Source organism: Coniosporium apollinis, assembly GCF_000281105.1.
Source record: "Coniosporium apollinis CBS 100218 chromosome Unknown supercont1.42, whole genome shotgun sequence".
Classification (NCBI taxonomy): Eukaryota; Fungi; Ascomycota; class Dothideomycetes; genus Coniosporium; species Coniosporium apollinis.
The window spans coordinates 65,950-91,596 of record NW_006913304.1 but is presented as its reverse complement, the minus strand read 5'-3'; the positions used below and the strand labels follow the sequence as shown (position 1 = coordinate 91,596).

The following is a 25,647-nucleotide window of genomic DNA, read 5'->3' as shown; positions in this document are numbered from 1 at the left end:
TAACCCGTGGCAACGGTAGCGCGTGAAACTGAATTCATCTGCACCGAAAGAAGGGTAGGATTTACCGGGTTACCATACACGTTATGCAAAACCTCCGCTCATCTCATTTAGCACTGCTTTCTGGCGCTGCGCGCTCATCCGCTCGAACCTATCCACCGTCATAACAAATGTACCACGTCCACCAGTCAGCGACCGCAAGTGCTTAAGGTACCCTATCATCTCCTTTAACGGTACGCGTGCGGTGATCTGGCGTTGCTTGCCCGCTCCCGCACCAAAATCGTGGTATGCATGATCGTCCGACATGTTTCCTTCAAAAGGATCAGGCGGAGCATATATGTTCTTGGGGTTGACGATTCGGAAGTCTTCCACGCCTGGGGGACTAGAGCCATCCGACTCGGAGTCCTCAGCAGCTGTATCCCCGTCGAGGGACAGTACTTGACCACCTCTTGCAGAGCTGATGTCTTGGACCACACTTCCCAGGTCGCCTTCTGGAACAGCAATCGTAACCATCATTACCGGCTCCATAAGCACGGAACCTCCATTTACCGAAGCTGCTTTGAGCGCCGCTTGGACGGCTAGGCGGGCTGCGTTGGACAGTGCCGCTGGCGTTGTGTCCGCGAAGACGTCTCTAGTGTGATCAAAGGAGATATTAACCTGAGCAGAATGAATGGGATAACGGTGAGCTGGCCCACGCGCTAGAGCTGCCGATACGCCGCTGGTCAAAGCCGCGATAACTGCTGTAAACGGTAGGGTCACAGGGAGCGGGGGCTGCTCCGAAGAAACCGGCAATCCAGACCGGGTCAGTGTGGGATGATGTATAATCAACTGATTGGTGTCCAGTTGCACGATGGTCTCGTATGGATGATCGCTCGCCTCTGAGGCGGACACATCTGTGGGCGAGACGGAGGCGGTACAGGATGCATGGGATGGTTTGCCCGCCACTTCCCGGTTCACCAGCTCGGTATGTAGCGAAGTGGCTGAGAGTATCGCTTCGCGATAGCTGATCTCAATAGCACCTGTTGCAGCCTTGGTTTTGAAGTCGTTGATGAGTCTGTCCCGAGCGATCTCCAGATGAAGCTCACCCATACCAGCCAGATGTGTCTGACCGCTCTCTGGGTCGAGTGACACGTTCAAGCTAGGGTCTTCTCGCAACAAAATGGCTAGCGTCTCCGATAAGTGCTTTTCCTCGGCAAGACTGTTCGGTTCCACACTCGTAAAGAACACTGGTGGTGGGACGTTGATAGGTCGAAGCTGAAGGCTGTTGATAGGCGCCGGCGGACCAACCTTCGGATTGACCCCAGTGTAGGAGATCAGCGTGTCGCCCGTCCTGGCGTGCTTCAGTCCAACGATGACACCAATCTGGCCGGCAGGTATAGCTGGTATCTCAACAGCATCGGAAGCGTACATCTTCAACAACCGAGGCGCCCTTTCAGTTACATGGAGGTTCGTGTTGTACAAAGCCGCGTTACGTGCAAGGGATCCCGAATACACTCTGACATAAACAAGGACTCCTCGACGGGCATCGTTGACGACTTTGAACGCGAGAGCACAGGCCTCGAGATTTTGCAGCATGACAGTGCTCTTATCAGGCCGGCCTGCGACAGCGTTCTTACCCTTCGCTGGTGTCTCAGCAACTTCTTGCGCAAGTGAGATCCTGCCTGAAAGAAGATCTTGGAGTCCACCATGTGAGGATCCGACACGTACTTCAGGGTCCGGACGCTCCTCTGGTGACGGCAGGAGATCTACTACAGCATCAAGAAGGGGCTGCACGCCGATGTTACGGAAACTGGCTCCAGCAAACACTGGTACAATCCTCTGCGGATACTGTAGCACGCACTTGCGGAGAGATTCTGTGATGTCCGATGCAGGGATGGCTAGGTGGTCTTCGCCGTATTCGAGGAACTTCTCCACCATTTCATCGTCATGCTCGCTCAGAAGCTCGACAAGGGCAACTCTGGCCTTCTTGATTTCTCCTACCAGCTTCGGGTTCTCTGCGGAAAGTTCCTTTCGGGAGAGAACCTGCACAGTCTTACCATCACCGCCCTCCTGCCATCTTAAAGCCCTCAGCCCGACGGCATCGCCTACACCAACTAGCTTGCCGTTACCGTCTTGCCACCAAGGGACTTGGCAGACAGCAGGCCAGCAATGCAGGCGAACTCCGATCTCCCTCACCGTACGACCGAAAGCTGCGCCATCGCGGTCGAGCTTGTTGACGTAGATGATCCTCGGTATCCGATAATGGTTAGCCTGCGTCCAGACCTTCTCTGTCTGCGCTTCTACACCGGCAACCCCATCAAGGATACACACAGCGCCATCCAGGATCCGGAGCGAGCGCACAACCTCAAAGGTGAAGTCCGCATGGCCTGGAGTGTCTATGAGATTTATATTGTGCGGTATTGATGACCTTGCCAGAGGTGGAGCCTCTACAGAATTATTGAATTTCTTCGTCGGCTTGGAGATCTGCTGCGGGACTGGCTGATCTACTGGTGTAGGCCAATGGAAGGTGATGGCTGCTGACTGTATTGTAATGCCACGTGCCCTCTCTGCGGGTAGGAAGTCCGTAACAGTAGACCCTTCGTCGACATCTTTAGAATAAGATTAGTGGACTGCGATGGAAGGATGGAACTAAGCTGAGAGATCGTGTGACTCTTGACACAAGTGACTATGAACGGAGACAAAGACTGCGGTGCGAAAGAAGATACGGCGGAACATTTTGAGAAGCTACCTGATAGAAACACTACGCTTACCTCCTATTCTGCGAGTGTATCCGCTGTAGTAGAGCATACGCTCCGTGGTGGTAGTTTTGCCCTGGACGAGATGAGACGCTAGCCAGAGAGTGACTTGTGTTTTACTCACCGCATCGATATGCGCTATTATGCCGATATTGCGAGTTCTCGATAGGTCTCCTTGCGAAGGAGGGACCCCGGTTCCAGGGACATTGTTGAGGCGTGCGGAAACGGATATCGACCTTTTACCGGCTGCTACGTGGAACCGTAGATGACAGGCTCGCCATGCCGCTCCAACTCGCATCCCCGACGTCTCTCAGATGTGGAAATAATGGCGGCGGTGTTTGAGAAGCAGGAGGCGTCTGAAGTCTGATGGACCTTGGGAGCTTGCCCAAAAGGGAAATCGTGATGTTTAGCGAACACGACGGTTCAAGCTGCCCTCTCCGTTGCAAGCAACCGTTCACGCAGCATGACAGCCAGCCTCCAGTCTACTAACAGCCCACTTCGGTCTCCGTAGAGCCGTACACACATTGAGCGAACAACATGGATTACTCTGCTGTAGAGCACCAGGACGGCTCATCGCCCTGGGCGACCTCCCCTCAACGCAACCGACCCAGCTATGGTCCGCGAACGAGCGATATACCACCGTCTCCGCTACCCCCTCAGTCGCCGTACTCGGAAAGCGAACCTAGGCAAGAGCGCGAACCGCTATCGGAGAGCGGCACGACTGCAGGCGTAGGAGAGAACGGCGACGCGGAGCACAGGCAGCGAGAATCTACCGCTCAAATCAACCAGCCAGACTCTCCCCTGCAGCAGCGGTACAACCAGCAACAGTACCAACAACAACAACAGTCACCATACGGCTCAGACAGCCACCGCCATGAGCCGCAGCGCTACCATCCCCCTCAACGGCCGCGCCAGAACATCCCGCAGTACCGGCTGTCAGCCAAAGTCACCGGCCTGGAGCGGACAGGGCGCAAGGACCCGATCCTGAGATTTGATGTATATGTACGGCACCTGAACATCGCGTCGATGAAGTACATGATACTGAGAAACTCATCCACTAAACAGACTAACCTCCCCAAATTCCGAACCACCCAATTCCGTGACGTCAGGCGGCTACACTCCGAGTTCGTCAAGCTCGCCGACCATCTTATATCGGCTAATCCGGAAGCCTTTGTGCCTGCTGTGCCGCCACCGGTGACTTCGGCGGGTGTCGGGACCGACGAGGACGAGGCGAGGGTGAAGGCGGCGATACAGCGCTGGTTGAACAGTGTCTGTGGGAACGAGGTCCTGATGCGGGACGAGGAGATGGTCTTTTTCGTCGAGAGTGATTTTGGGTACAGTCCTGTGGTGAGACGTAAGCAGCCGGCAACGGGCGTACGGCGGAAGGTCATCAAGCAGTTTGCGCCGCCGCCGGACGACACTCCAGAGTTACAGGAAGCTCGGCCCATCGTCAAGCGCTTCTACCTGGGCACAATGGAGGCAGGGCAGAAGGTGGACAAGGTTGTGAAGGCTAGGAGAGGTCCAGCAACACATCACCTGTGCATGAGCAACCCTAGCTAACCTGGCCGCAGGTCTCGGTCTCGCCGAATCCGACTTAGGCGTCAAACTTGCTACCATGCACGCTCAGGAAACACACCCAGGCCTTAGCACCGCATACCGCAAGCTCGGCAAAGTGATTCAAGCAACCGGCGACTACCATGCGGCACAAGGCACAGCCGAAGCCACCACCCTCGGCGACCCCCTCCAATACCACTCCTCCGACGCCTTCATCGTTAAAGAGACCCTCACGAACCGACACATCCTCCTCCGCGAGTTGCTACAAGCCCAATCCGCAACGCGCGCAAAGCTCTCTGCGGCCGATAGACTAAAAGCTTCCTCCTCGGTCAAGCACGACAAAGTCAACGAGGCCATCTCCGCCCTCGACGAAGCAAAGTCCCACGAAACGTACCTCAAGCAGAAAGCCGAGCGCGTCACCTCCAACCTCGTTCAGGAGCGCAGGAAGTGGTTCGCGCGGACGTCTGCCGACCTGCGCAACGCCATCCGCGAGTATGTGGTCCGTGAGATCGAGGCCGAGCGCCGCACCCTTGCCATCTTGGAAAGCGTGCGGCCGGACATCCGCGCCATAGATGCGAGCGGTGGCCTGTCGAGGCTGGGACGGGAGGCGCATCCCGCACAGCGGCGTGCTAGCCTGGCGAGCTCACAGGGGCCGAAGGGCGATGCGTGGAGTGGGGTTCCGAGGCGGCCGGATGGGCTGAATAGGAGTATCAGTGGCAGTTTCGTGGCCCCAACGCTGCCTGAGGAAGAAGAAGGAGAGGGAGATGGAGGTGCGAAGGGAAGGAAGAGGGCGGTTAGCGGGGCGGGGAGTTTAGGCGGGGTGGCGGAGGAGGATGACGATAGGGTGGATGCCAGGAATGCGGCGTCGAGGTTGGCTACGACCACTTTCTAGAATGGGCAGTAGGCGATCAAGCGGGTTGGCGAACAGTTTATGGCCTTTGTGGCTGGCAGATTGACGGGGATACGCGACAGCATTGAGCAGACTGCTAAATTCGAAGCCGAGAGCCATGGCGTATCAACTCGACCTCTAACTGTGCTATGGCTACGCAGTTTTCTGATGAAATTGATTTGGTTTGCTCATAACCCGCCTTGGATAGCGAAGGAAGACAGGATGAGGACCAGTGTGCAGATGAAGGCCCAGACGAACGGTATCCACGTCGACATCCTCAAGTAGCCGGCATTATACACGCCGCCCAGCCTAGCAATCGTCAGCACTTGTGCGGGTCCAATCCAGCCTTAAACACACGCACAGCCCTCCAACAACGCTCCCAGCAATCACCGCCACAATTCCCCCCACAACAGCATAGACGATCGGCACGATCCATATTATCTTCCAGCTCCTCCACTGGACGGCGACGGCGTAGCCGCTCGTTGCGAGGTGGACGGCCCCGAAAAAGATGAGAGTCCAGATTAGGGTGAAGCGCCAGATGTCGGAGGCGCAGTAGAGGTAGTTTGCCTGGTCGCCTCCGACCGGGAAGGGCCAGTAGAGGGAGGGAAACAAGGGGACTACATAGTCGGCAGGGGCGGGATCCGTGAGACGGAGGTCGAAGAAGCTAGGATAGACGTGTCAGTTGAGGTTCGAGGAAGTGCGAGATTTATCTGACTGACCTCATCGAGCGCTCTGAGGCATCCCAGGGGCTGCGCAACGCCTTCAGCAGCTGGAATAGAAGGTTGGTGTTTAACGTCCAGGTAAACTGCCAAAACACCACCGCACAGACCACAGTACCTATCACGAGCCGAGGCATGGACAGCATGCTCTACATCTTCCCTCCATAGGCCATGTACCATAGATCGAGCTTCAAGCACGCGAACCGTGACCATGCCTGCCGACAGGCTCTTGGGAACTTTACTACGGTCTCTACAGACCTACACAGACCAGCAGGACACGCCTAGGTAATGCCTCAAGCGCGGGCATCGGCACTTATGATACTAATCCGAGCAGGGTTCTTGCGACAGCCGCATCCCTCCTTACTACCCTTACGAATCCTCTCAATGTCACTCTCCTCACGACACAGCTGTTAACTGCGCCTGCTATATGGGACCGACCGGACGGGCTGCGAACATGTCTCCGCTTCATGGGCGTCTTCCACTCCGCTGGCCTTACCATCCTAAACCACGAGGTCGCGAAGCTCAATGGAGAAGCGCAACCTGCCTTACCAGGACAAGTACCACTCAGTGGAGGACTGTCACCGGAGGAGTGGGTGAGAGCAATCGCCAAAGGCGCCGACGAGCGCTCCCAAAGATGGAAACATATGACGGTGCTCGGTGGTCTGCTGCTGGGATTGCAGACTCAAGACGAGCCGGGGCTATTCAAGAGCATACACGCGAAGCTGGAGGAGGGCTTAGTACAAGCGACGAACCTCGCGTTGGACGAGGCCAGGAACGGCGACGAGCTTGGGGCTCACTGTGTCGCATTGGTACTGAACCACACGTTTCCAGTGCTCTCGGACCATGTTCGCGCGCAGCTGGACTATGACAGACTCCTACCGGTTCTGGTCGGAACGGCGTTCTTCTCTTCTGAAGGCTTCCAGTCCGGCTATTTCCTCGGAGCCGTCGACCTGGACGTTGTGCATATGCCTGGGGGAAAGCTCAACTGGCCGCCTCATGCGACATCCTACCAACAAATCCAGAGGATCCTATCGCGGCCTTTGGTGTCGTCTATGGGTCCTCTTTCAAGGCTGACGTCGCACGCCGTGGAAAATGTCAAGGATCCTTGGTTGATCCAGACTTTGATGGACGATCTTGCCGGCTTTGCCAGGGCTTTGACAACTCAGTGGCGGGTCAACAAGCTATCTGAGGTAGATGCGTCTGAAGAGGACAGGGTCTTGCACCACGACGCGCGGGAGAAAACCCTGCCGTCACTATGGAAGCTCCTCAAGACCGCCCTCTTCGCGACCGTAATAGTCCTCCGCAGCGCAACAGGGCGCATCCTCGGAGACCCCGTCCTCGCAAGCGACGGCGTCGCGCCCATCATCGTCACGCAAGCACTACACACCCTGCGCAACCTCTACTTCATCTCTTCCCGCCTCGGCGCCAATTCCTTCTCACAATACACATTCGTCTACCTAACCGCCCTCGACATCCTAACCCGATACCCCGCCCAAGCCGACGCCTTCCTCCAAGCCATCCGGCCCACCCAGCTCGGCCACATCCCCAGCCGCCCGCTCGACCGCTGCCTCGACCTCTACTTCCTCAACACAGCCGAGCACTTCACGCTGGCCCTCTCCCCGCAGACAAACGAATCCCTCCTCCTCGCAGCCGCGGCGCCCTACCTCTCCGCGGCCGACAACGGCACCCTCCTCCCCATCTTCGAAGCCGCGCACAGCGTCGTGCTCGCCGTGCTCTGCGCGCCGCAGAACGCGGAACTGGCTGCTCGTTACCTTCCATTTTACGTCGACGCGCTGTTCGCTGTGTTTCCGCACAACCTGTCGCCGCGCCAGTTCCGGCTGGCGTTCAAGACGCTCCTGAGGATCACGGCGCCGCCGTCGGAACTTGCAGCTGCGCAGCCGGACATCTCGGGGACGCTGCTCGAGCTGGTGCGGCATCGCGCTTTGCAGGCGTCGTCTGCGCCGCTCAAGCTGGACACGGCTCCGGTGACTGCGGCCGCTGAACCGGTGGACGCGGTGCCGCAGCCGCCGCTCTCGGAGCAGGCTGTCTTGACGCTTACGCTGCTGGATGCACTGCCTTTCCTGCCCCCGGACGCCCTCGACGAGTGGCTCCCGCTTTCCGCGGAGCTGGTCAACGCGATTGCGGACGAGGAGATGCGACGGGTGTGCCGGGCACGGTTCTGGGAGGTCATGGTTAGCGGGGAGATGGGGCCGGAGAGCGCGCTGAGGTGTGTGGCGTGGTGGGGGAGCAGGGGTGGAAGGGAGATGGTGGAGCGTGGGAGAGGGGATAGAGAAGAGGTCATGATGAGTGGAGCGCTGCCTGGGGGAGCTAGGGAAAGCAAGCTCTGAGCCAGTGGGCTGCATGTTGTAGCTGGTCAGAGCGAACTGCTAGGCCGGACCGGCCTCTGGAACTTTGGCGATGGGCCAGATGGCTGCATGCTGGGACCACGGGTTGCCGGTCCTTGACATGGCGGCCGTTGTAGGCATTAGACAGCCGCGAGACCAACTGTGGCTCGTCTCCGCCACGCTCTAGCTCTGGGACGACGCTTTCCCGCGGCGGCGACTGCGTGGGCGGGATGCGGTTCGCCGTTGGATCGACTTGTGCGATCTGAAGCGTCCTGTAGTAGTGTTGGTTGGTTGTAGCGAGTTCCAAAGCTGCATCTGGAAAGAGCTCCGTAACACGAAGGAGAGGCGCAGGGGCAACGCGTTGGAGCTGGAGCGGTCCTCCTAAATCTTTCGAAGATGTAATTCGACGCCAAGAGGGATGTAGGAGCGACTGTAGATTAGACGAGCAGCTGCAAGCAGCTCGCTTTGGGAACGGGACCGTGAACGTAATCTGATGAAGTAGGCTCACGGACGCGGAGGCGGTGGAATGGACAGCCAAACGCATCAAGGATTCCATCACTCGGAAACACTTAGCGTTCTGGATCGTACTCACCAACCTAGACGGTTCTTGTCCCTAATAGCTTCCGGAGTATACTATAAGCGCGAGCACACATCCTCCTTGCAGCCTGCAAGCTGCTCGTAGCCCTTGGTCATCTACACTCACCCCCACCGCCAGGCCCACTCCGGTCCAACACATCCAACCTGACACTCCCTTTCTACCATGTCTAAACAATCGCATCGGGCCTCTCAACTCTCCTCTTCGCCGTGCCAATGCCCGCAACTCCTGCCTCCTGGTTCACTCCCAACCAAGGCTTCTTCGCCTCCCCGAGCACAGTCTCGCTCATAAAGTATACAAACAGCCCCAGAATAATCAGCACAAACGCAATGGGATACATCCAATGGACCGACAGCCCAAAAACCTCAGTCCCAATGACCACGCCCCAGAAATTGCCCGTGAGCAAGCTAATATTGAAGAAGGCCGCGCTCGCCAAGCGGAAAACGAGCGGCGCAAGCGAATAGAACAGCGAGAGGATGAGTGTGTATCCAACGAGGTACCCACCCACCTGCCCGTCCCAGACCGCGGTCTGAAACGACCCACGATCGAAGATAGCAGCCTGCACGCCAATAATGATCGTACCCCAGAACCCAATCTGGCCCACAACCTCATACATATGCCGTTTGCTAACCAGAAACTCCTCGAAGCAGTTGCTAAGTCCATAGAACGTGGCCCCGAGCAGAATAAAAAGATCTCCCTTGAGCTGGTTGGCCGCTTCGCCGCCGTTGGAGCCCGTGATGTGGTCCGAGGCGAGCAGGATGCCCATGCCGGCGCAGCAGACGAGGATCCCGAGGTATTGGGTTAGGTGGTAGCGCACCTTGAGGAAGATGAGCGAGATGGCGACGACGACTACGATGGCCCAGAAGTTGATGAGTTGGGCGGAGAGGATGGTGGTGTAGCGGTAGCCGAGGACGAAGAAGTAGTTTCCTTCGACGTCGAGGAAGGAGAGGATGAAATCTTGGTGCGAGGGTTAGTTAGCTTTAGTGATGCGTGTGACTTGATTCAGTTGGAGCTCACATTTCCAGCCGTCTTTGTACAGCAGCTGCATCCAGCCTTTGAGCCCGTAGCGATAGATGGTGATGCTCGTGTAGACGAGGTTGAGAAGAATGTAGTTAAAGAGCGTTTGGAAAGCGGGAATGCTGGTTCCCTTGCCGGCCAGCAGAGCAGAGAAGGTGTTGGTGCTTGTGATGCACAGAGCGAGGATTTGCCTGTGGTACAAACAATATTAGCTTTCGTGGTCACTAGCTGCGTACTCCAGGCAATCAAAAGCCAGGATGGGCACGGTAGTCGCGCCTTCGCGGCTCCTGTCCCGTCAGAACTAATCGGCGGACAGCTCAGGACATGATCCAGGCCGTGCTCCAGGACTTAGTGCATCACCCAAAGTCCAATCCTCTCGTCCTCTCTTGAGACGTGGCTTCCAATAAGTACGCCCAATCCCAATCCCCCGGGCTCGGGAATCCCAAGAGACCCTTCCACCCACAAGCGCAACCACCATGCAGCCCCATCCCTCCTCCTCTAAAGAAAGCCGAGCCGTCCCACTCACCCAAGCACAAGCACGATCCAAAAATCCCTCGTCTTGATATAACGAAACCACGTCCTCTTCGGCCTCTCCTCCACCACCGGCGCCTCCTCCGTCGTCATGCTCCCATACCCGCTCGCAACCAGCTCCGGCGCTCCATGCGCAACCGACGTCGCATTTCCAGCGTCGCCGATTTCGTCGCTGCGGGAGGCCGCGAAGCTGCGGCGGATCTGGGGCGCCGTGTCGACTTCGATGGGCGCGATGGCGGCGCTTTTGGCCGGGAAGGGGTGGGCGCTGGTAGATGCCATCGTCGGCTATTGACTCGATGTCGTTGTCGTCCAAAGAATTCTGGCTGTTTCTTCTATGACGCGCTGTATCGCTAGCTAATAATACAGATCGATTGGAGCTTTCCACCTATTCAGCGAGCGCAAAACTCCAGAAGTCGCTCACTTAAGCCGCCGTCGATGGTGACCGCGGGGGTTGGTTGCAGAAGGAAGGGAAGGAAGCTGCATGGCCCGGGAAGACACTGCATCCTTATCCCGCCGTTAGTGGCCATCTTGAACTTTTCACGCTTGGCAGGATTTTCTACGCGTGGTGGTTCGTGCTGGTGGTGGGCTAGATCGCCGGAAGGAAGCGCTTGGGCTGTCTTGGGCTTGGTTCAACGTTCCCGTCAGGTCTCGTCTCCAGCAGATCTGCGTGTGCGGGCGGCGCGGAAACGGCACGGTGCAGGAGACATGCAGCTTCGCGTGGGGATGGATGGATGGATGGATGGATATGTCACGTGGAGTTCTGTGCAGCATCTACGCAATACCTGATCATCGTTTGTTCGAATGCGCGAGCGACACTGCAGGCAGCCCTGAATCGGCGCTTGCCCATGGAGTCGAACAATTCGCGCACTTACCGTACCGCTCTGCAAGCACGGATGGTGGTGATCTAACGGCGCTCACGTTTGGTACCCGAGTTGACTAGCACCTTGCGTTATCCTGATAGCTTGTCGGACGAACTCTTGGAGCATCGTATGGAGAATGCACTACCGTGCTCTATTCATAGTCTTTTCGTCATCCCGAGCGCGTGGGAGCATCCGTGCCGGTCCATCGGAGAATATCTGTTCGCAGAGCGGGAATTTTGGTAACTTGATCATTGGTGCCGTGTACGGCTGCATCCAAACCCTGTTCCCCGAGTGTGTTCCTGAAAAGACTGGGATCGTTGAAACACTTCAAGCGGGGTTGAGTATCGTAGTTCGGAGTAATCTATCTAGAGGATGGTGTTGCATCCGGCTCCAACGCTTCTGCCGTCCTCTTCCGCAGCCGGTCGAGCTGTTACCATCTACTCCAACCAGTAATAAAGCAATCCATGTATACCAAATCGTACAGGAGAAGCAGAGCTGACATGATGTAGCTAGAGCCCAGGGTGTACATGCCAATCGTAAAGGAACTACGCGGGGAGATGTCGTGATACAAAGGAGATGGATGAGCCGGCCCGTATCTGTGTGCTGGCAGAGCTGCGCCGTAGAGCCCGCCCCTTTTTACTTTCATCAAGATTTAGTGTCTGTGACACTTAGAACGCCGCGACCGCCGAGTTCCGTTTTCCGAACCAGCTCCTGCTCCTCTTCCGCTCGTGTGTGGGCACGGGCTCAACAGGTGCTGTCACCGATACAATCGGGACAGGCGCGAAAGAAGCTGAGACGGTCGGCGCCTGGGTTGTTACCGCAGGGAGGCCATGGGTCGCGAGTGGCTCCGCATAGCCGTGATTTTCTCGGGACGGTCGTATTTCCAGAATGTCTATCGGCATTGTCAGTAAAACCTACTTGTCGCGTCAGGGAAAAGACGGCATTACCGGATGATGTTGTGCCGGAACCGCTGGAGCTGGTCTTGGTAGAGCCTGACGAACTATGCGCGACTGGGTAGTCATCTGTTGGAGGCGTCAGCGCCAAAGCCCGGAATAGGAGACCAGTGGCTGTCATGTGTCATACCCTCACGTTCGGTAAAAGGCGTCGACAGCGGACTTCGCTTCATTGCCGCTGACGAAGCGGTAGAGTGGTTGAAGTAGTGCTGCTGCTTCTTCCCAGCGCCGCCATGTGCCATGTAGCCACTTTGAGCAAGTGATGTGGCGCGAGAGTGCGACGAGGCATGGTAAGCTGAGTGCTGCTCCTGACGATGCATGACAGACTCGATGGACAGGTCGCTGGCGCTATTCTTGCTCGCGTACGTCAGCGGCCGCGAGTTCAGTGTTTGTTCGCTGTTCGACCGACTCATAGCGCTCCTCCTCTTGTTTTGGGCAATGATTCTGGCCTTGTTTTCTGCAGAGTTCCAGTTGGAGGGGGCTCCAGCCATGGCGTCCTGAGCAGCATGTGTAGGGACATGCTTGTATGGCACGGGCTTTGCAGCCTCTGTTTGCGAGGCGGACCTTTTGTGCTGATCCGCCGCCGCTTTGGCGTTCTTCATCCTCTTGAAGAAAGACATGGCTGTGTATTATGGGTGTAAGGGTGCTGCAAGCTCAGAGTCGAGGACAAATGTCAAGAGCGACACTGTGTCCGAACCCCTATGTGCTGTGACGGCAAGCCTTGAGCGACGGAAAGCGGGAGCTCGTTATGTGGAGGTTATTATGGACGGTTGAGGGGTTCCCAATCCCTTATACCAATCCGCCTCTCTGTTTTGAAATTGATATGGAAACGGCCAAGAGAGCGTATGCGAGCAGTGGATTAAAAAGGTGGCGATAAGTCTAGTGCTGGCTGAGAATCCACAGGCAGAGGTTTGTCTTACACAACGACTGTTCTTGAGCAGGTCTTGGAATTGGCCAATAAGCAGTTGGCTATTTGAATGGTGATGGTCACGACGATCAAACAAACGAGAGTATGGTGAGTAAGCGGGCAACAGAAGGCTAGGTACGGTTCCTGGAAGAGACGATGTGGAATACGGCTGGCGGCACCCCCTCTTGTTAAGTACCTTGCGGAATACTTTTACCAGGTCAGCCCACGGCCTTGTCCATGGCATGGCAGCTCGTGGCGGATCGAGGGGATCGTCACCTGCACCGTGTGTCGCCACTATTGTTGGACGCAGCGATAAAGAGCCTGTCCGGGAGCGAATCCATGGGCTTGTCCCAGCCCTGACGCTGATCAGACCGTCTTGCGCAAGGTTCTCTCAAGCAGCCGGCCGCTGCGGTAGCGTTGGCCATGGCAGACTATCTACCTACCTACCAGCCGTTGTTCTTCACCAAGCTCAAGGAACTAAGATATCTTAGCCTGAATGTCGGACCTGGCGAGAGCGAGTTCAACGACTTGGCTGATCCCCGTTGGCCCTGAACTAGGCCTAATAAACGTAGCCCTGCCACGAAGTCAGCTACTTTCAGCAGCCCCCGGTTTGCTCATCCTGGTTGGCGTGCCCCCTTCGAGATGAGACAGTGGCTTTTGCCGGGTCGTCCCTTGCACGAAACGTTAATGGGCGCCACTTTCGGGAAGTTGTCTTAAGCGAAGAGATCGGCCCTGGTTGATGGAGTTTGAGATGCCGCGATAATGCGAATCATCATATCATCATCCGTTGCCATGGTATATCTCCGTGTGAGGATTTGTCACTGTGCCTGCAACCTTGCGCTATGGAAGTAAACCTTACGATGCAGCTATGCAGTGTTTTTGGCGTGTTCTGGCCTGACACCTTGTTGTGTATTTACTAGGTACCTACCTAGGTGGGTAGGTACGGTATCAATCTTCCGCAGTTTTTTGATAGAGAGTCCGGCATCTCGGTTGATGGCCTTATCGGACTGCATCATGCAACGCTGGTCCTCCTGGTCCCACCACAGGAGTTCGCGGAACGACCTGGGATTGGAAGGCCGTTGAGGCACGCGCAATGCGTTGGCAGTCCAAGCTGGTGACGGAAGACCCCGAACTTCATCAATTCCATCACATTTACCAAATTCTTTGCCACGACTATTCCACCTTCATTTATGGCTGCGATAGACTCGTAAAGTTCTATGCGCCTCCTTTCGCCCGAACGACCAACTATCCGGATTACTACATCTGTCAATAAAGTGTGCAATCAATGGTCAACGCAGTGCTGTATCCGTTTATGCTTTTTAGGTTTAGCGACTTCTTTTGATCCGGATGAGATTTTACTAAAGCTATCGCCCACGGTCGGGAAGATGATCCAATGGTAGGAGATGGTACCCTAACGCCCAGGAACTTCTCATTCGTCATTAATATCGGCTTTCGTGGTTCGGTGCGAGGACAGAAAGCTGGCTCCGTTCTTGTGGCTCGAACTCCAGATAGAGCAGCTCTCGCTGACTGACTTGGCAGGGAGAAAGCACCTGGGCAGTCAAAAATTCGGGCCGTCTCCTCTTACTAGACGTTTCGCTCTTGGGCTGTCCGTCATGGACCTGGTCTGTGCTTCTGTTTCAAGGCTACCTTAACTGAGGATCACGCGCTTCCAGCGACGTAGCGGGATCTAGTCTTCGGGCACTATTCGGGGAAGAAGCCGTAACGCAGGCCGCTTTGAATGTAGGGGAGACTAGAAGATACACAAGCGCCTCGAGACAGACCGGCTGCTCAATTTGATCCCGCAAACGCGTGGTTTGTAGCGCGCTTGTCGGGAAAGCTTGACTGGACCCGATGCTTAAGTCTGGTTCAATAGTGGCTACCGTACCAGCGAACGACGACCGCGTCCGGAGCATCTCAGCTTAGCAAGGGTGAACCTTAAGTCTTGACCATTATCGAAGAAGATGGGATGTGACGCTAGGTGTTGCTTCAGCTGCCGCGATTGCTGGTGTTGACTCGCACGACACTAAATTGACTTCCAACAATAAACAGGCTTTTGAAGAGCCGTTGTGAGCCCAGTGATCGAGAAGCCAGCAAGGACCGGGCATCGGTGAGAGGCATAGGTATAGAGAGCTCGGTCATCAAGCAACAGAATTAGGTTGTAGTGTGCTTGACTGCAGGCGGCCTTAAGGCTGCCTCGAGCTCGAGGAATGCGGGAGGCGGATGATCTTCACACGCCCGACATCGCCAGCAGCCGGTCCCGTTTAGGGATCCGGATTGCATCATGCGTAGCCGCTTGTCACGTCCTGCACCGCGTCATCGGCATCTGGAGTGACTTCTCTCGCAACTCGAGAACTTTGAATGCCTTACACGGCTGTCCATGTCTGTCCCTGTCAAAGTAACCCGCGCGGCCACGAGGCCCGATGTCGTGAACTGCCGGTCTGAACTTCACTATCGATAGAGAGCGACGTGGAGCGCTACCTCATACCTGGCACGCTGGCACACTACCTGACTACATACCCGTAGCTCGGCGCTAGAACGCCCTGACACCGGCCGCGGCACAGCCTGCCTGCTGCAAAACACGACAGACGCGCGACCAGCCGGCCACAGGACCTGATCCATCCCACTACATCATACCTTACCCTACGCCGCCAACCCATCGCGCAGCAGCCTCTCCATCAGAGAGCGACCCTGCACAAGCGTTGTGTGCCCTGACCCGCGCATTCATTCCTTCCGCCTGTCAGTCGCCTTGCTTGCGCCGTCCCAACACCAGCGACCGAGTCCCGAATTAGAACGCAGCCAGCCAAGCCTCCGCCTTTGCGCACACCAAGACCCTGCCATCGAGCCCATCTCACACACCCGCATCTCTCACTCCGAAGGGTCTCGGTACCCACGCCGGAGTGACGGGAGTGCGCAGCAGCTCGATTATGGCCCTGGCCGCTCCGCCGGCAAACGATCGCAAGCGCGTAAAGGTCTATGAGCTGAAGAGCAACGACTGGTTCGACAGAGGCACAGGCTTCTGCGTCGGATCCATCGTCAACGTCAGTCATACTCCCCGCATTCCAGATTCCATGCGCACACCTTCCCTCTGTCCACCCTCCTACACTTGCGCGCTCGGCCTGACTGCCGGCGCAGTACCTGCGCATCAGCTAACCGCTTGCGCGTCAACAGGACGAAGCGCGAATATGCGTTCAATCCGAAGATGAACCCGATCGCACATTGCTCGAGACCAAAATATCGAAGGATGATGGATACCAGAAGCAGCAAGGTACGCAGCGCTCCAGCAGGTTTTCGGGCGGGATGCTGACGGTTTGACGTAGACACTCTCATCGTATGGACGGAACAGAATGGAACCGACATGGCGCTCAGTTTCCAGGAGCCGGAAGGTTGTGGTGCCATATGGTGAGTGGATGATGTCGAGAGACATGTCGTGGAAACATACTGAGCGGTGTCAGGGATTTCGTCAGTGATGTACAGCAGCGTCTTGGAGCGGCAGGACCGGGGGGACCAGGTGCGGCTTCCCTTTTGTACTCTCGTCAAGCTTTCCCTACTAACTGCATGATATGTAGACGATGGTATCTCCGACGACGCGATAGACAACCTCAACCCGATAATGCTCCCCCCGCCGGAACTTGGCCTGTTACCGGACATCGAGAACATGATGCGCGCAGCCAACAGCAGTCCACCAGGCCGAGACGCGCTGGCAAAATTCATTGTGCGGATGGACTATATCGCCAAGCTGGTCCCGCTTGTCGAGCTGGCAGAGGACCTCGAGAGCCTTTCGGACCTTCACCGTCTCTGCAACATCATGAAGATGCTCATCCTGCTCAACGACACTTCCATCATCGAATACGTTGTTACGGACGAGGTTATCCTAGGGGTCGTAGGTGCTCTGGAATGTAAGACTGGGCAGCCAATGCGGAGTGAATTCTCTCCAGAGATGAGACGCTAACCATCAATGACCGCAGATGACCCAGACTTCCCCAGCCACAAGGCAAACCATCGCCAATACCTCTCCGACGACAGTCGCTTCAAGGAGGTTGTGCCCATAGAAGACCCCAACATAAGAAAGAAAATCCACTATACATACCGGCTGCAGTACCTAAAAGACGTCGTCCTTGCCCGCATACTCGACGATCCCACATTTGGGGTCCTGAATTCTTTGATCTTTTTCCACCAAGTCGACATTGTTACGCATCTTCAAGGCAATGCAGCATTTTTGCGGGAGTTGTTCGGCATTTTCAGTCCCCAGGTTATGGACGCACAGCGGAAGAAGGATGCGGTCCTGTTCATTCAACAATGCTGCTCGATTGCAAAAAGCCTCCAGGCAAATGCTCGGACACAACTATACACTAACTTCATATCCGGTGGACTTTTCACTGTAATCACATTCGCACTGCGCCATCAAGATGCCTCCGTGCGAATAGCGGGCACCGAAATTCTCGTGGCGTTGATCGACTACGATCCGTTGATGATGCGGGGCCATATCTTCAAAGCCATCAACGAGAAGACGAAGCCGTTGACCGACACCCTTATCGAGCTGCTTCTGGTTGAGACTGACCTTGGCGTCAAACATCAGATGGCGGAAGCTATCAGGGTCCTGCTTGACCCGAATGCAAACTCTGCGTCGATGGAGACACTGGGACGCTCAAATAGCGACTTCCTGATGAAGATGCGAGGCGGACCGCCCACTGGACCGCAAACAGACAGTTTCATTCAGAGCTTCTACGATGAATCGGCGAAGAAGCTCTTCCAGCCCCTTAAGGATCTTGAGGGTCGAGAGTCTAGTATGTGTACAAAGTCTGGATGTGAAGCGCATCACTGACCCGCGTTCTAGTGGAGAATCTGAACATCCAGGAGGTTACGCTATACTCACATCTCGTTGAGATGCTGTGCTTTTTCATCAAGAACCACGCCTTCAGAAGCAAATTTTTCATCCTCTCCGAAGGCCTTCACTCGCGGGTAGCGCAGCTCATGGCGTGTCCAGAGAAGCACCTCAAACTCAGTGAGCACAGTCTCCCTTAACACCCAACACGAACGCTGACGACTAGGGAAGCTGCACTCAAATACTTCCGCAACTGTATAGGTCTCCAGGACGAATTTCACAATCGACAAATCACGACGAATCGCCTATTCGACCCGATTCTCAAGATACTTTTCGATACGATGCCTCGAGACAACCTCTTGAACTCTGTCTGTCTCGAATTTTTCGAGTTCATCAAGCGGGTACATGCTACTTCAGGCTCGTCGTATACAAACCAACGCTAACCCGGACCTAGGAGAACGTCAAAGCTTGTGTCACTCACATCGTTGAGGAGTACAGAACGCAGCTCGAGAATATCACCTACGTCGACACGTTCCAGGGCCTGATATCGAAGTACGAGCAATACAAGGAGCAGTCGTTCCCCACCCAGGATGCGGACCAATCCTTCACAAGCCAAGAGACCGATACACCGAACAGAGGGATAATCAACGGTGGGCAAAGGTGGCAAGGCCTCAAAGATACCGACGCCGAGGAAGAAGCTTACTTCAACGGCTCCGACAACGAAGACGAAGAGGACGAAAACAGAATCCCTGACGTCAAACCTGCAGCAAACGGCGCTTCCCCAGTACGCCCTCTCGTGAACTACCCTGACGACGAGGAAGACGCCATGGAAACATTGCCACAGCGTACCCCTGCTAAGGAATCGCAACCGGCCGCCGAGCCCTCAGACTCGCCGCAGCGAGAACAGACGCCGGTACCCCAAGCTCCGCCTCCAGAGCGCCTGGCGGAGAAGCGGCGGAGAGAGGAAGACGAGGAAGACGAGCTCGGCAAGCTGTCGACGCTCACGAAACGCCGCAGCTCATCCGTCAGCAGCGCCGGCAGTACCGCTTCAAGTAACGCTTCCAACAGCAGCAATATACTCCGCCGGAAAAAGAGCATCAACAGCGGCAAGGATGGGCCGCCCAAGAAAATCGCTATCTCGCTCAGCATGAAGGGCGCGACGAATCATGACAGTGCGGAGTAGGGTTGAATAGCGAGCCTTCAGGGCGGCGTTGTAAGTAAGGATGGCGTTTCCAGTGTAGGAGCGGTTCTGTATCTGATGTGTCGCTCGGCTTCGTCCACATGGCAGAGCTATCAAACACCTTCTTGTTCTTGCCTTTCTTCCTCTCCACACAGGGCGGTGCCTTTGCAGCGGCACGATACGGGTTGGAGATGACTTTGAGTGGGTTGTCGGTGGGGTCGTTCTAGAGAAGAAGAATCCAAAAGTTGATACCCAAGCAATTGGCACCCTCTGCTGCGGACAATACGCGATTCTCTAACGGCGCTTGAAGTGATGTTGCACACACGTCTAGCACGCCAGCATGTAGCCCTCCCTAGCCATATGAGACATTGAATGTGTTGGCATCGAGGTTCAGTGTCTATTCCCTGAGGTAGCAAATATCGCCAGACTACAAGATCGCCCATGTGTTACAGGCATGATAAGGGAAGAAGTGGTACCGTAGGGACTGCTCGCAGCTTTCGTTGACGCCACGAGGGGCAGCCACTAGCGGCGGGAGCCAACGCGGGAAAAGTCCCAACGGGTGTGCGACTCCCCGCTCCACATGCCAAACCTTAGTCGTAGCTCCAAAGGGAATGCCCCAAGCATTTTTAGGAACGATGGCGAATCTCTCATCCACCCGTCCTCTGCCATGGTGCAGCATTGTCTCGCCGCAGTTCGACACTGAGCCCGTCTCTCGAGCATCCTCGTCGCCTTGCTAGCTTTGTGTCCCCCAGAACCTCCCCGACATCGCATTCCTCGAACATTCTTATCCACGCCCAACGGACCTACGAGGAATTGACAGCCCGCCGAACAACGCACCACTATGAGCCATGTCCACATTCATTGACACAGCAGAGACGGCAATTCACACCAGCCACGAAGCCCCGAGCAACGCGGGACTTGAGAGCCCTGTAGAGAGCAAGACGCAGGACGGGCACGCCAACGGTGTCACCTCACGCCCGTCCTCGCGAGGGCTAGAAAGCAAATACAAGCATGTTTTCGCAGTGCACGCCGATCGAAAGACGTCCTACCTGAGCGAGGATGCCGATAGGCCGCACAATTTTGCGGGCTTCAGGAATCTGATGGCGCTTGTTTTGAGTAAGCCCAACATGCGGATATAGGCCCGAGTGGGAGTCAAGATACGGACTGACGTCGCGTACCGCTAGTCGTTTCGAACGTCCGCTTGATGATAGAGAACTTCCGAAAAGTAAAGCTCCCCCCAATGCTCCGACGGCTTGGCTAACGGGCTTAGTACGGTGTGCTGATCTGCATCCGATGCCACGACTACAGCCGACAAGACGTAATCTATGGGTCGATCCTATACTTCTCGGTGCCCTGCCACCTATTCGTCGCCTACATCATCGAGCTAGCGGCCGCACAGCAAGCCAAGGGCGCCCTAGCGCGCATGAAGAAAGCAGAGGAAGACCCCAACACCGCAGACAGCCGAGAGAAGCAGCGGCGCAGCTTCCTGTCGACGTGGAAGCTAATTGCACTCGCCCACGGCGTGAATGCCACGCTGAACCTCATCATCGCGACGACGGTCGTTTATTACTACATCCACCACCCCGGCATCGGCACGCTCTGCGAGATGCACGCCGTCATTGTCTGGCTCAAGACATGTTCGTACGCCTTTACAAATCGGGATCTGCGCCATGCACTGCTCTCGCCATCCTCCACCGGCGCGCTGCCTGACCTATACAAGAGTTGCCCGTACCCGCGTAACGTCACGCTCAAGAACCTGGCGTACTTCTGGTGGGCACCGACGCTGTGCTACCAGCCCGTATATCCGCGAACCGAGAGGATCCGCTGGCCCTTTGTCTTCCGGCGCGTGCTCGAGTTCGTAGGGCTGAGCATCGTCATCTGGATCGCCTCGGCGCAGTACGCGGCGCCGCTGCTGCAGAACTCGCTGGACAAGATCTCGACGCTGGATCTGACGTCCATCCTCGAGCGGCTGATGAAGCTCTCGACCATCAGCCTCTTCTGCTGGCTCGCGGGCTTCTTCGCGCTCTTTCAGAGCTTCCTGAACGCGCTGGCCGAGGTGCTGAGGTTCGGCGACAGGGAGTTCTACACCGACTGGTGGAACACGAGCAGTATTCGCACATACTGGACTACGTGGAACAAGCCCGTGTACCACTTCATGCGAAGGCATGTGTACTCGCCGCTCGTGGGCCGCGGATGCCCGAAACAGGTGGCGCAGATCATCGTCTTCATCTTCTCGGGCGTGCTGCATGAGCTGCTGGTTGGCGTCCCGACGCATAATATCCTTGGTAGGTCTTCTCCCTCTCCGTAGCGTCACATTCGCCGGAGTGCTGATGTGAAAATCAGGCGTCGCCTTTGCAGGCATGATGTTCCAGCTCCCCCTCATCGCCCTCACGGACCCGCTGCGGCGCATGAAGGGTATCCGCGGGAAAGTGACGGGCAACATCATCTTCTGGGTCAGTTTCTGTCTTGTGGGACAGCCGCTTGCGGCGCTGTTGTATTTCTTTGCCTGGCAGGCAAAGTACGGGAGCGTGAGTAAGCCGCAGTTTAGGATGGCCGGGTGGGGAAGCTAGGACCTGGGTGCTTTGGGCGATTGGGTGTGATGGTGGATTGCTTGTGTTTGGATACACATGAGGCGGGGTGGGCGTTTGACCTGAGATATCCGTGCATAGAGATGCAACCGAGCTGAAGTTGCGGTCATGCTGCAGTCTCGCGCTTTCACATATCAATTACCTGAAGTATCCTGGATATGGAACTGGCGTTCGGGCAGCTAAGCTTTAGGCTTCTGTGCCTTGGACCGTACGAGATTACAACTGGTTTGCTTAGAGTACCTTACATCAGTTAACATCAGCGCAGATACACGATAGTCTGATGGCCAGCACATGTCTTAGCAAGGAGAATAGTTTGTCATCATCTCGGAAGACTACACGTGATACAGCGACTCTAGTTCAAATCTCTAGAAGAGTGTCTCCTCCTCCTCTTCTTCCAGCGCCGGCTCCTCCTCGCCATAGCTCGGCTTCAGGACGTCCACCCAAAAAGACCTGCCAACTTGCACCACGACAAGAAACGGGGACAGCCAAAGAAGCAGCACGCCAAGACCGAGGAGAACATAGATGAGCTCCGGAACGACGTAGCGGAAGCGCCGCACCCCATGTATTCGGTACCCACGCACGAAACGGGCAAACCGCACAACCCATCCTTGCCAGCGCGTCATCTCCGCCGTGGAGGCACGGGCGACCGATACTATGGCGACCAGAGGCCACAAAAACGAAGGGCCATAAGGCTTCTCATCGTCGGCCGAGGGGGATACTGTGGCGGCTGCGGCGTTGGTGGTGGTGGTCGTCGTCATCATCGTCGGCGTGGGTGCGGCGGCGGCAGCGGTGGTGGCGGAGGCGAGGGCGGACGAAACGGCGAGCGGAGCGCAGGGGCAGGGCGGGCAGGTGGTGGTTGTCGGAGCGGATGCGGTGGTGGAGGTCGTGGAGGAGGCGGTAGTGAAGATCGCGGAGGAGGGGCAGGGGATGAGAAATGGCTTCATCATCGCGAGGGTGCCGAAGGGAAACTTAAAGACAAGGCATTGTGGCTGGCCTATAGCGGCGAACTTGGTGCTGATGCTTATCATCGTAGTCTGTATTCATTATCAATATCCCGAAATTCTACTGCGGCAAGAATCGCTTTTCCAGCAACAAGCTCAAAGGCTATACTCGACTAGAGAAGCTGGAACTAGCAATTCGTAGCTCCTTGCTCGAGGCGATAGGTGGAGTTAAAGACACATACCTTTTGCGCAGCAGAGCAGCGCCAATGCCATAACGGCAAACACGGTGAAGAATTTCATATCGATTTTTTGAATCGAGAAGTGCACGAAAACTTTGTTGCAGTGGTAGGGTCTAGCAACTCGAAAGAACTTGGTTCGAAGAGTGAAGGCCGACAGGAAGCAGGAAAAGTTTTTAATGCATCAGTCGCTCACGGACCCCGTGCGTGCCAAGCAGGAAGGGACGACACTCTCGAGGAAGGAGCGGCGTCGATTCGGGGGCCGAAGCTGCTCCAGCGGAAAACCACGAAAAGGTACCGAGAAACAACGTAATGAGGCACCTGCAAAATCCGTAGTCATCAGAAGGTTGAGAGAGATCAACTTGTTATCGAATCAGAGAAAATCTACATATCTGCGCCGCGCATGACTGGGAGGTACGATTGCTACAAGTGTCTCGCTACATTACATGCATGCAAAAGACTCCGTTGAGAACCTCACGAGTCCTGAAGAACAGAAGATGATTCTAAGCCTCAAAGATCGTCGGCTATACGATTATGACATTCCCGAGCCTGCAGCGTCTGGCCGTAGACTCTGGTCGCTAGAAACGCCATACCATGCAAGCCTCCGAGGATGGAGGGAAGGCTTATCGGAGCGCTCGGTAAGCGGAATGCCACCAAGCGCCGATACATCAACACGAGAAGCCGTGCAAGAGCATTGAGAGTAGAGATAATGTATAAAACGCTCAACGGGCTTTTGGTCGTGGCCGCGCTTGTGGTTCCATAGTTGAAAACACATCCGAAGTCATACTGAACCTGAACACACATGCTGAGATACACTTGGAGATGCACTTGGAGACACACTTAGAGCTCTAGGGAAACGGGATTCCATCGCGCACCAACACAGCAGCAGGAGAAGCCGTGCAGAAGTGGCAAGAATATGGATGATAGATGAAATGCTCAACGCGCTTTTGGTGTTGACAGTACATGTGAGGCCACGCATCAAGCCACGTCCGAAGCCACATCCGATTTGAAGGCCCCGTTCGAAACGCACACTCAGAGACACAATGGCGACACACTCGATGGAGGTTTATGTCCCCTTATTCTATATACAAGCCACTGAGGGCAATATGTAAGCGTAATCTGAGCGCGAATCTCACGCGGCTCGTCAGCATAGAGAATCCTGTGCTGATATTGATTCCAGACGTCGGTCGTCAAAGCGCGACTCGAATCATCCTCGGCAGGCGATCAGGCCCTGACGTAAGAACTCGTCGTTGAGTTCTTCCCTTGATGCCTCCCTGCCCGTGCAACGTGGAATATATGAAGCAGCCGTTACAATGATGATAGCGGAGCGACAGCATTCGACGGAGGGACCTTTGTGAACTGAAATTAAGGTTGGTGTCTCTCTGCAGGGACCCGAAGATTTTCGCTCCTTCGGGATGTCCGGTAACGCCATTCCGAAAAGCGGCGCGCCCCTTTTCCCTTTTTGCTTACCACCAAGTGAGCTAGCCATGAGAAGCTAGCGCAGCCATCAACCCTGGATTGAGTCGTCCTACCCCGCGACGCCTCACAAACAGTATCTAAGACCCCTTGCCGCCAATCTTTTCGTCAAACTACCTATATTTCACATTGTGCTGCGATTACCAAACGCGCCTCGCGATATTTTATATTCTCCTCTCCACCGACGCCTCTCGCAGGTTAATTCGAACGCTCAGGGCGCGTATGCTTGCTCCGCAGCTTCATGAATTTTACATACTCCTACTCTCAACGCCATGGTGCAGTCCGCATGACTCACGATAACGTTATATACGCCATCGGCCATCCTGTGCCACCGATTGTTGTTCGGCCTGAAGATCGGACTTGCGCTCGCTGTTTGAACGACGTCCCTATTGATGGCACACAACCACATCAGGCTATCATCCAGCTAAATTGTGGCCACTTTTTTTGCTACCTCTGCATTCATGATTGGGGCCAAATCAACCGCAGACGAGCACTCAGGTGCCCCCGTTGTTCGGCGCATCTCACACCAGTCATCTTCCCTGAATATTATGGAGCGCGTTGTTTGTCCGATGATCCTCGATTTGGCTTCCGCTATGCATGCGCGCGCGCAAAACACTTCCATGAGCTTGGCTTGCCTGAGACCGTAACCTGGGAGGGTGGTCGACGTATCGCGCTGGGGCATGCCGAACTATATGTTGCTACATTCGTGTATGTCATACTAGTCAAAGTAGGCGATATTCCGGATATCCTGGACACGAACACAAGGTGGAAGCAACTGCACACGCTATTCATGAAGATAGCTGAACAAACCGCGGAGGCTCCCACGATGGATGAACTACACCATCGTTTGTGGTATGGTGCGCATAATATGTTCACCTTTCCAACCTGTCTTTGCGCTAAACGAGGAAGTCCGTCACTTCCAAGGTGTCTTATGAGTAGCGAGGAAATCGGCGTCAAAGTGCTGAGTTACTTGAGAGAGGTTGTCCGAAGGAGTATCATGCTTGCCCTGGTTACTTCAACGCCCGTTGCCTATTCGCCGGTCGAAGCAGAATATATCCAGCCGCCCGCGAATCATCAACCCTCGCAAGGTGCACATGTTCCTCATGGCCCTCAAGCCTCAGATCACAACCCAAATCCAAATGATAGTCAAGCTCCCAGCGCTCATCGGGCTCCTAGTCACTCTCGGTTAACCACTGGCACTCAGAGTTTAGACACCAACCAAGCTCCGAATGGTAATCCAGCTCCGAAAATCAGTAAAGGCCGCGAAGAGAGCAAAGCTTCAGGAGGTTCCCAAGCCCCTGA

The 25,647-nt window shown here is 55.7% G+C and overlaps 9 protein-coding genes across 9 annotated transcripts; 4 read left to right on the top strand and 5 right to left on the bottom strand.

The window, feature by feature from the left end:
- Positions 1–81: 81 nt before the first annotated feature.
- Positions 82–2,784, bottom strand: W97_07589 (elongation factor EF-G; the record flags this gene model as incomplete). The annotated part of the gene is made up of 2 exons (XM_007785458.1): positions 82–2,585; positions 2,748–2,784. The coding sequence occupies 2 exons, from the start codon at positions 2,782–2,784 to the stop codon at positions 82–84; spliced, it is 2,541 nt and encodes an 846-aa protein (XP_007783648.1).
- A 485-nt stretch (positions 2,785–3,269) lies between these two features.
- On the top strand, positions 3,270–5,178 carry W97_07588 (uncharacterized protein; the record flags this gene model as incomplete). The annotated part of the gene is made up of 2 exons (XM_007785457.1): positions 3,270–4,251; positions 4,304–5,178. 2 exons carry the CDS (start codon positions 3,270–3,272, stop codon positions 5,176–5,178), a joined length of 1,857 nt encoding a protein of 618 aa, XP_007783647.1.
- Positions 5,179–5,363: 185 nt separating this feature from the next.
- On the bottom strand, positions 5,364–6,031 carry W97_07587 (uncharacterized protein; the record flags this gene model as incomplete). The annotated part of the gene is made up of 3 exons (XM_007785456.1): positions 5,364–5,484; positions 5,537–5,839; positions 5,895–6,031. The coding sequence occupies 3 exons, from the start codon at positions 6,029–6,031 to the stop codon at positions 5,364–5,366; spliced, it is 561 nt and encodes a 186-aa protein (XP_007783646.1).
- Positions 6,032–6,105: 74 nt separating this feature from the next.
- W97_07586 (uncharacterized protein) lies at positions 6,106–8,242 on the top strand (the record flags this gene model as incomplete). Its single annotated transcript, XM_007785455.1, has 2 exons — positions 6,106–6,179; positions 6,229–8,242. The coding sequence occupies 2 exons, from the start codon at positions 6,106–6,108 to the stop codon at positions 8,240–8,242; spliced, it is 2,088 nt and encodes a 695-aa protein (XP_007783645.1).
- A 761-nt stretch (positions 8,243–9,003) lies between these two features.
- Positions 9,004–10,661, bottom strand: W97_07585 (uncharacterized protein; the record flags this gene model as incomplete). Its single annotated transcript, XM_007785454.1, has 3 exons — positions 9,004–9,791; positions 9,852–10,042; positions 10,378–10,661. The coding sequence occupies 3 exons, from the start codon at positions 10,659–10,661 to the stop codon at positions 9,004–9,006; spliced, it is 1,263 nt and encodes a 420-aa protein (XP_007783644.1).
- Positions 10,662–11,910: 1,249 nt separating this feature from the next.
- W97_07584 (uncharacterized protein) lies at positions 11,911–12,815 on the bottom strand (the record flags this gene model as incomplete). Its single annotated transcript, XM_007785453.1, has 3 exons — positions 11,911–12,134; positions 12,190–12,264; positions 12,326–12,815. 3 exons carry the CDS (start codon positions 12,813–12,815, stop codon positions 11,911–11,913), a joined length of 789 nt encoding a protein of 262 aa, XP_007783643.1.
- A 3,211-nt stretch (positions 12,816–16,026) lies between these two features.
- Positions 16,027–19,107, top strand: W97_07583 (uncharacterized protein; the record flags this gene model as incomplete). The annotated part of the gene is made up of 9 exons (XM_007785452.1): positions 16,027–16,140; positions 16,271–16,367; positions 16,420–16,501; positions 16,555–16,610; positions 16,669–16,998; positions 17,068–17,886; positions 17,937–18,104; positions 18,156–18,325; positions 18,379–19,107. 9 exons carry the CDS (start codon positions 16,027–16,029, stop codon positions 19,105–19,107), a joined length of 2,565 nt encoding a protein of 854 aa, XP_007783642.1.
- An 845-nt stretch (positions 19,108–19,952) lies between these two features.
- On the top strand, positions 19,953–21,674 carry W97_07582 (uncharacterized protein; the record flags this gene model as incomplete). The annotated part of the gene is made up of 4 exons (XM_007785451.1): positions 19,953–20,220; positions 20,289–20,329; positions 20,375–21,389; positions 21,448–21,674. The coding sequence occupies 4 exons, from the start codon at positions 19,953–19,955 to the stop codon at positions 21,672–21,674; spliced, it is 1,551 nt and encodes a 516-aa protein (XP_007783641.1).
- Positions 21,675–22,057: 383 nt separating this feature from the next.
- Positions 22,058–22,720, bottom strand: W97_07581 (uncharacterized protein; the record flags this gene model as incomplete). The annotated part of the gene is made up of 1 exon (XM_007785450.1): positions 22,058–22,720. One exon carries the CDS (start codon positions 22,718–22,720, stop codon positions 22,058–22,060), a length of 663 nt encoding a protein of 220 aa, XP_007783640.1.
- Positions 22,721–25,647: the final 2,927 nt, after the last annotated feature.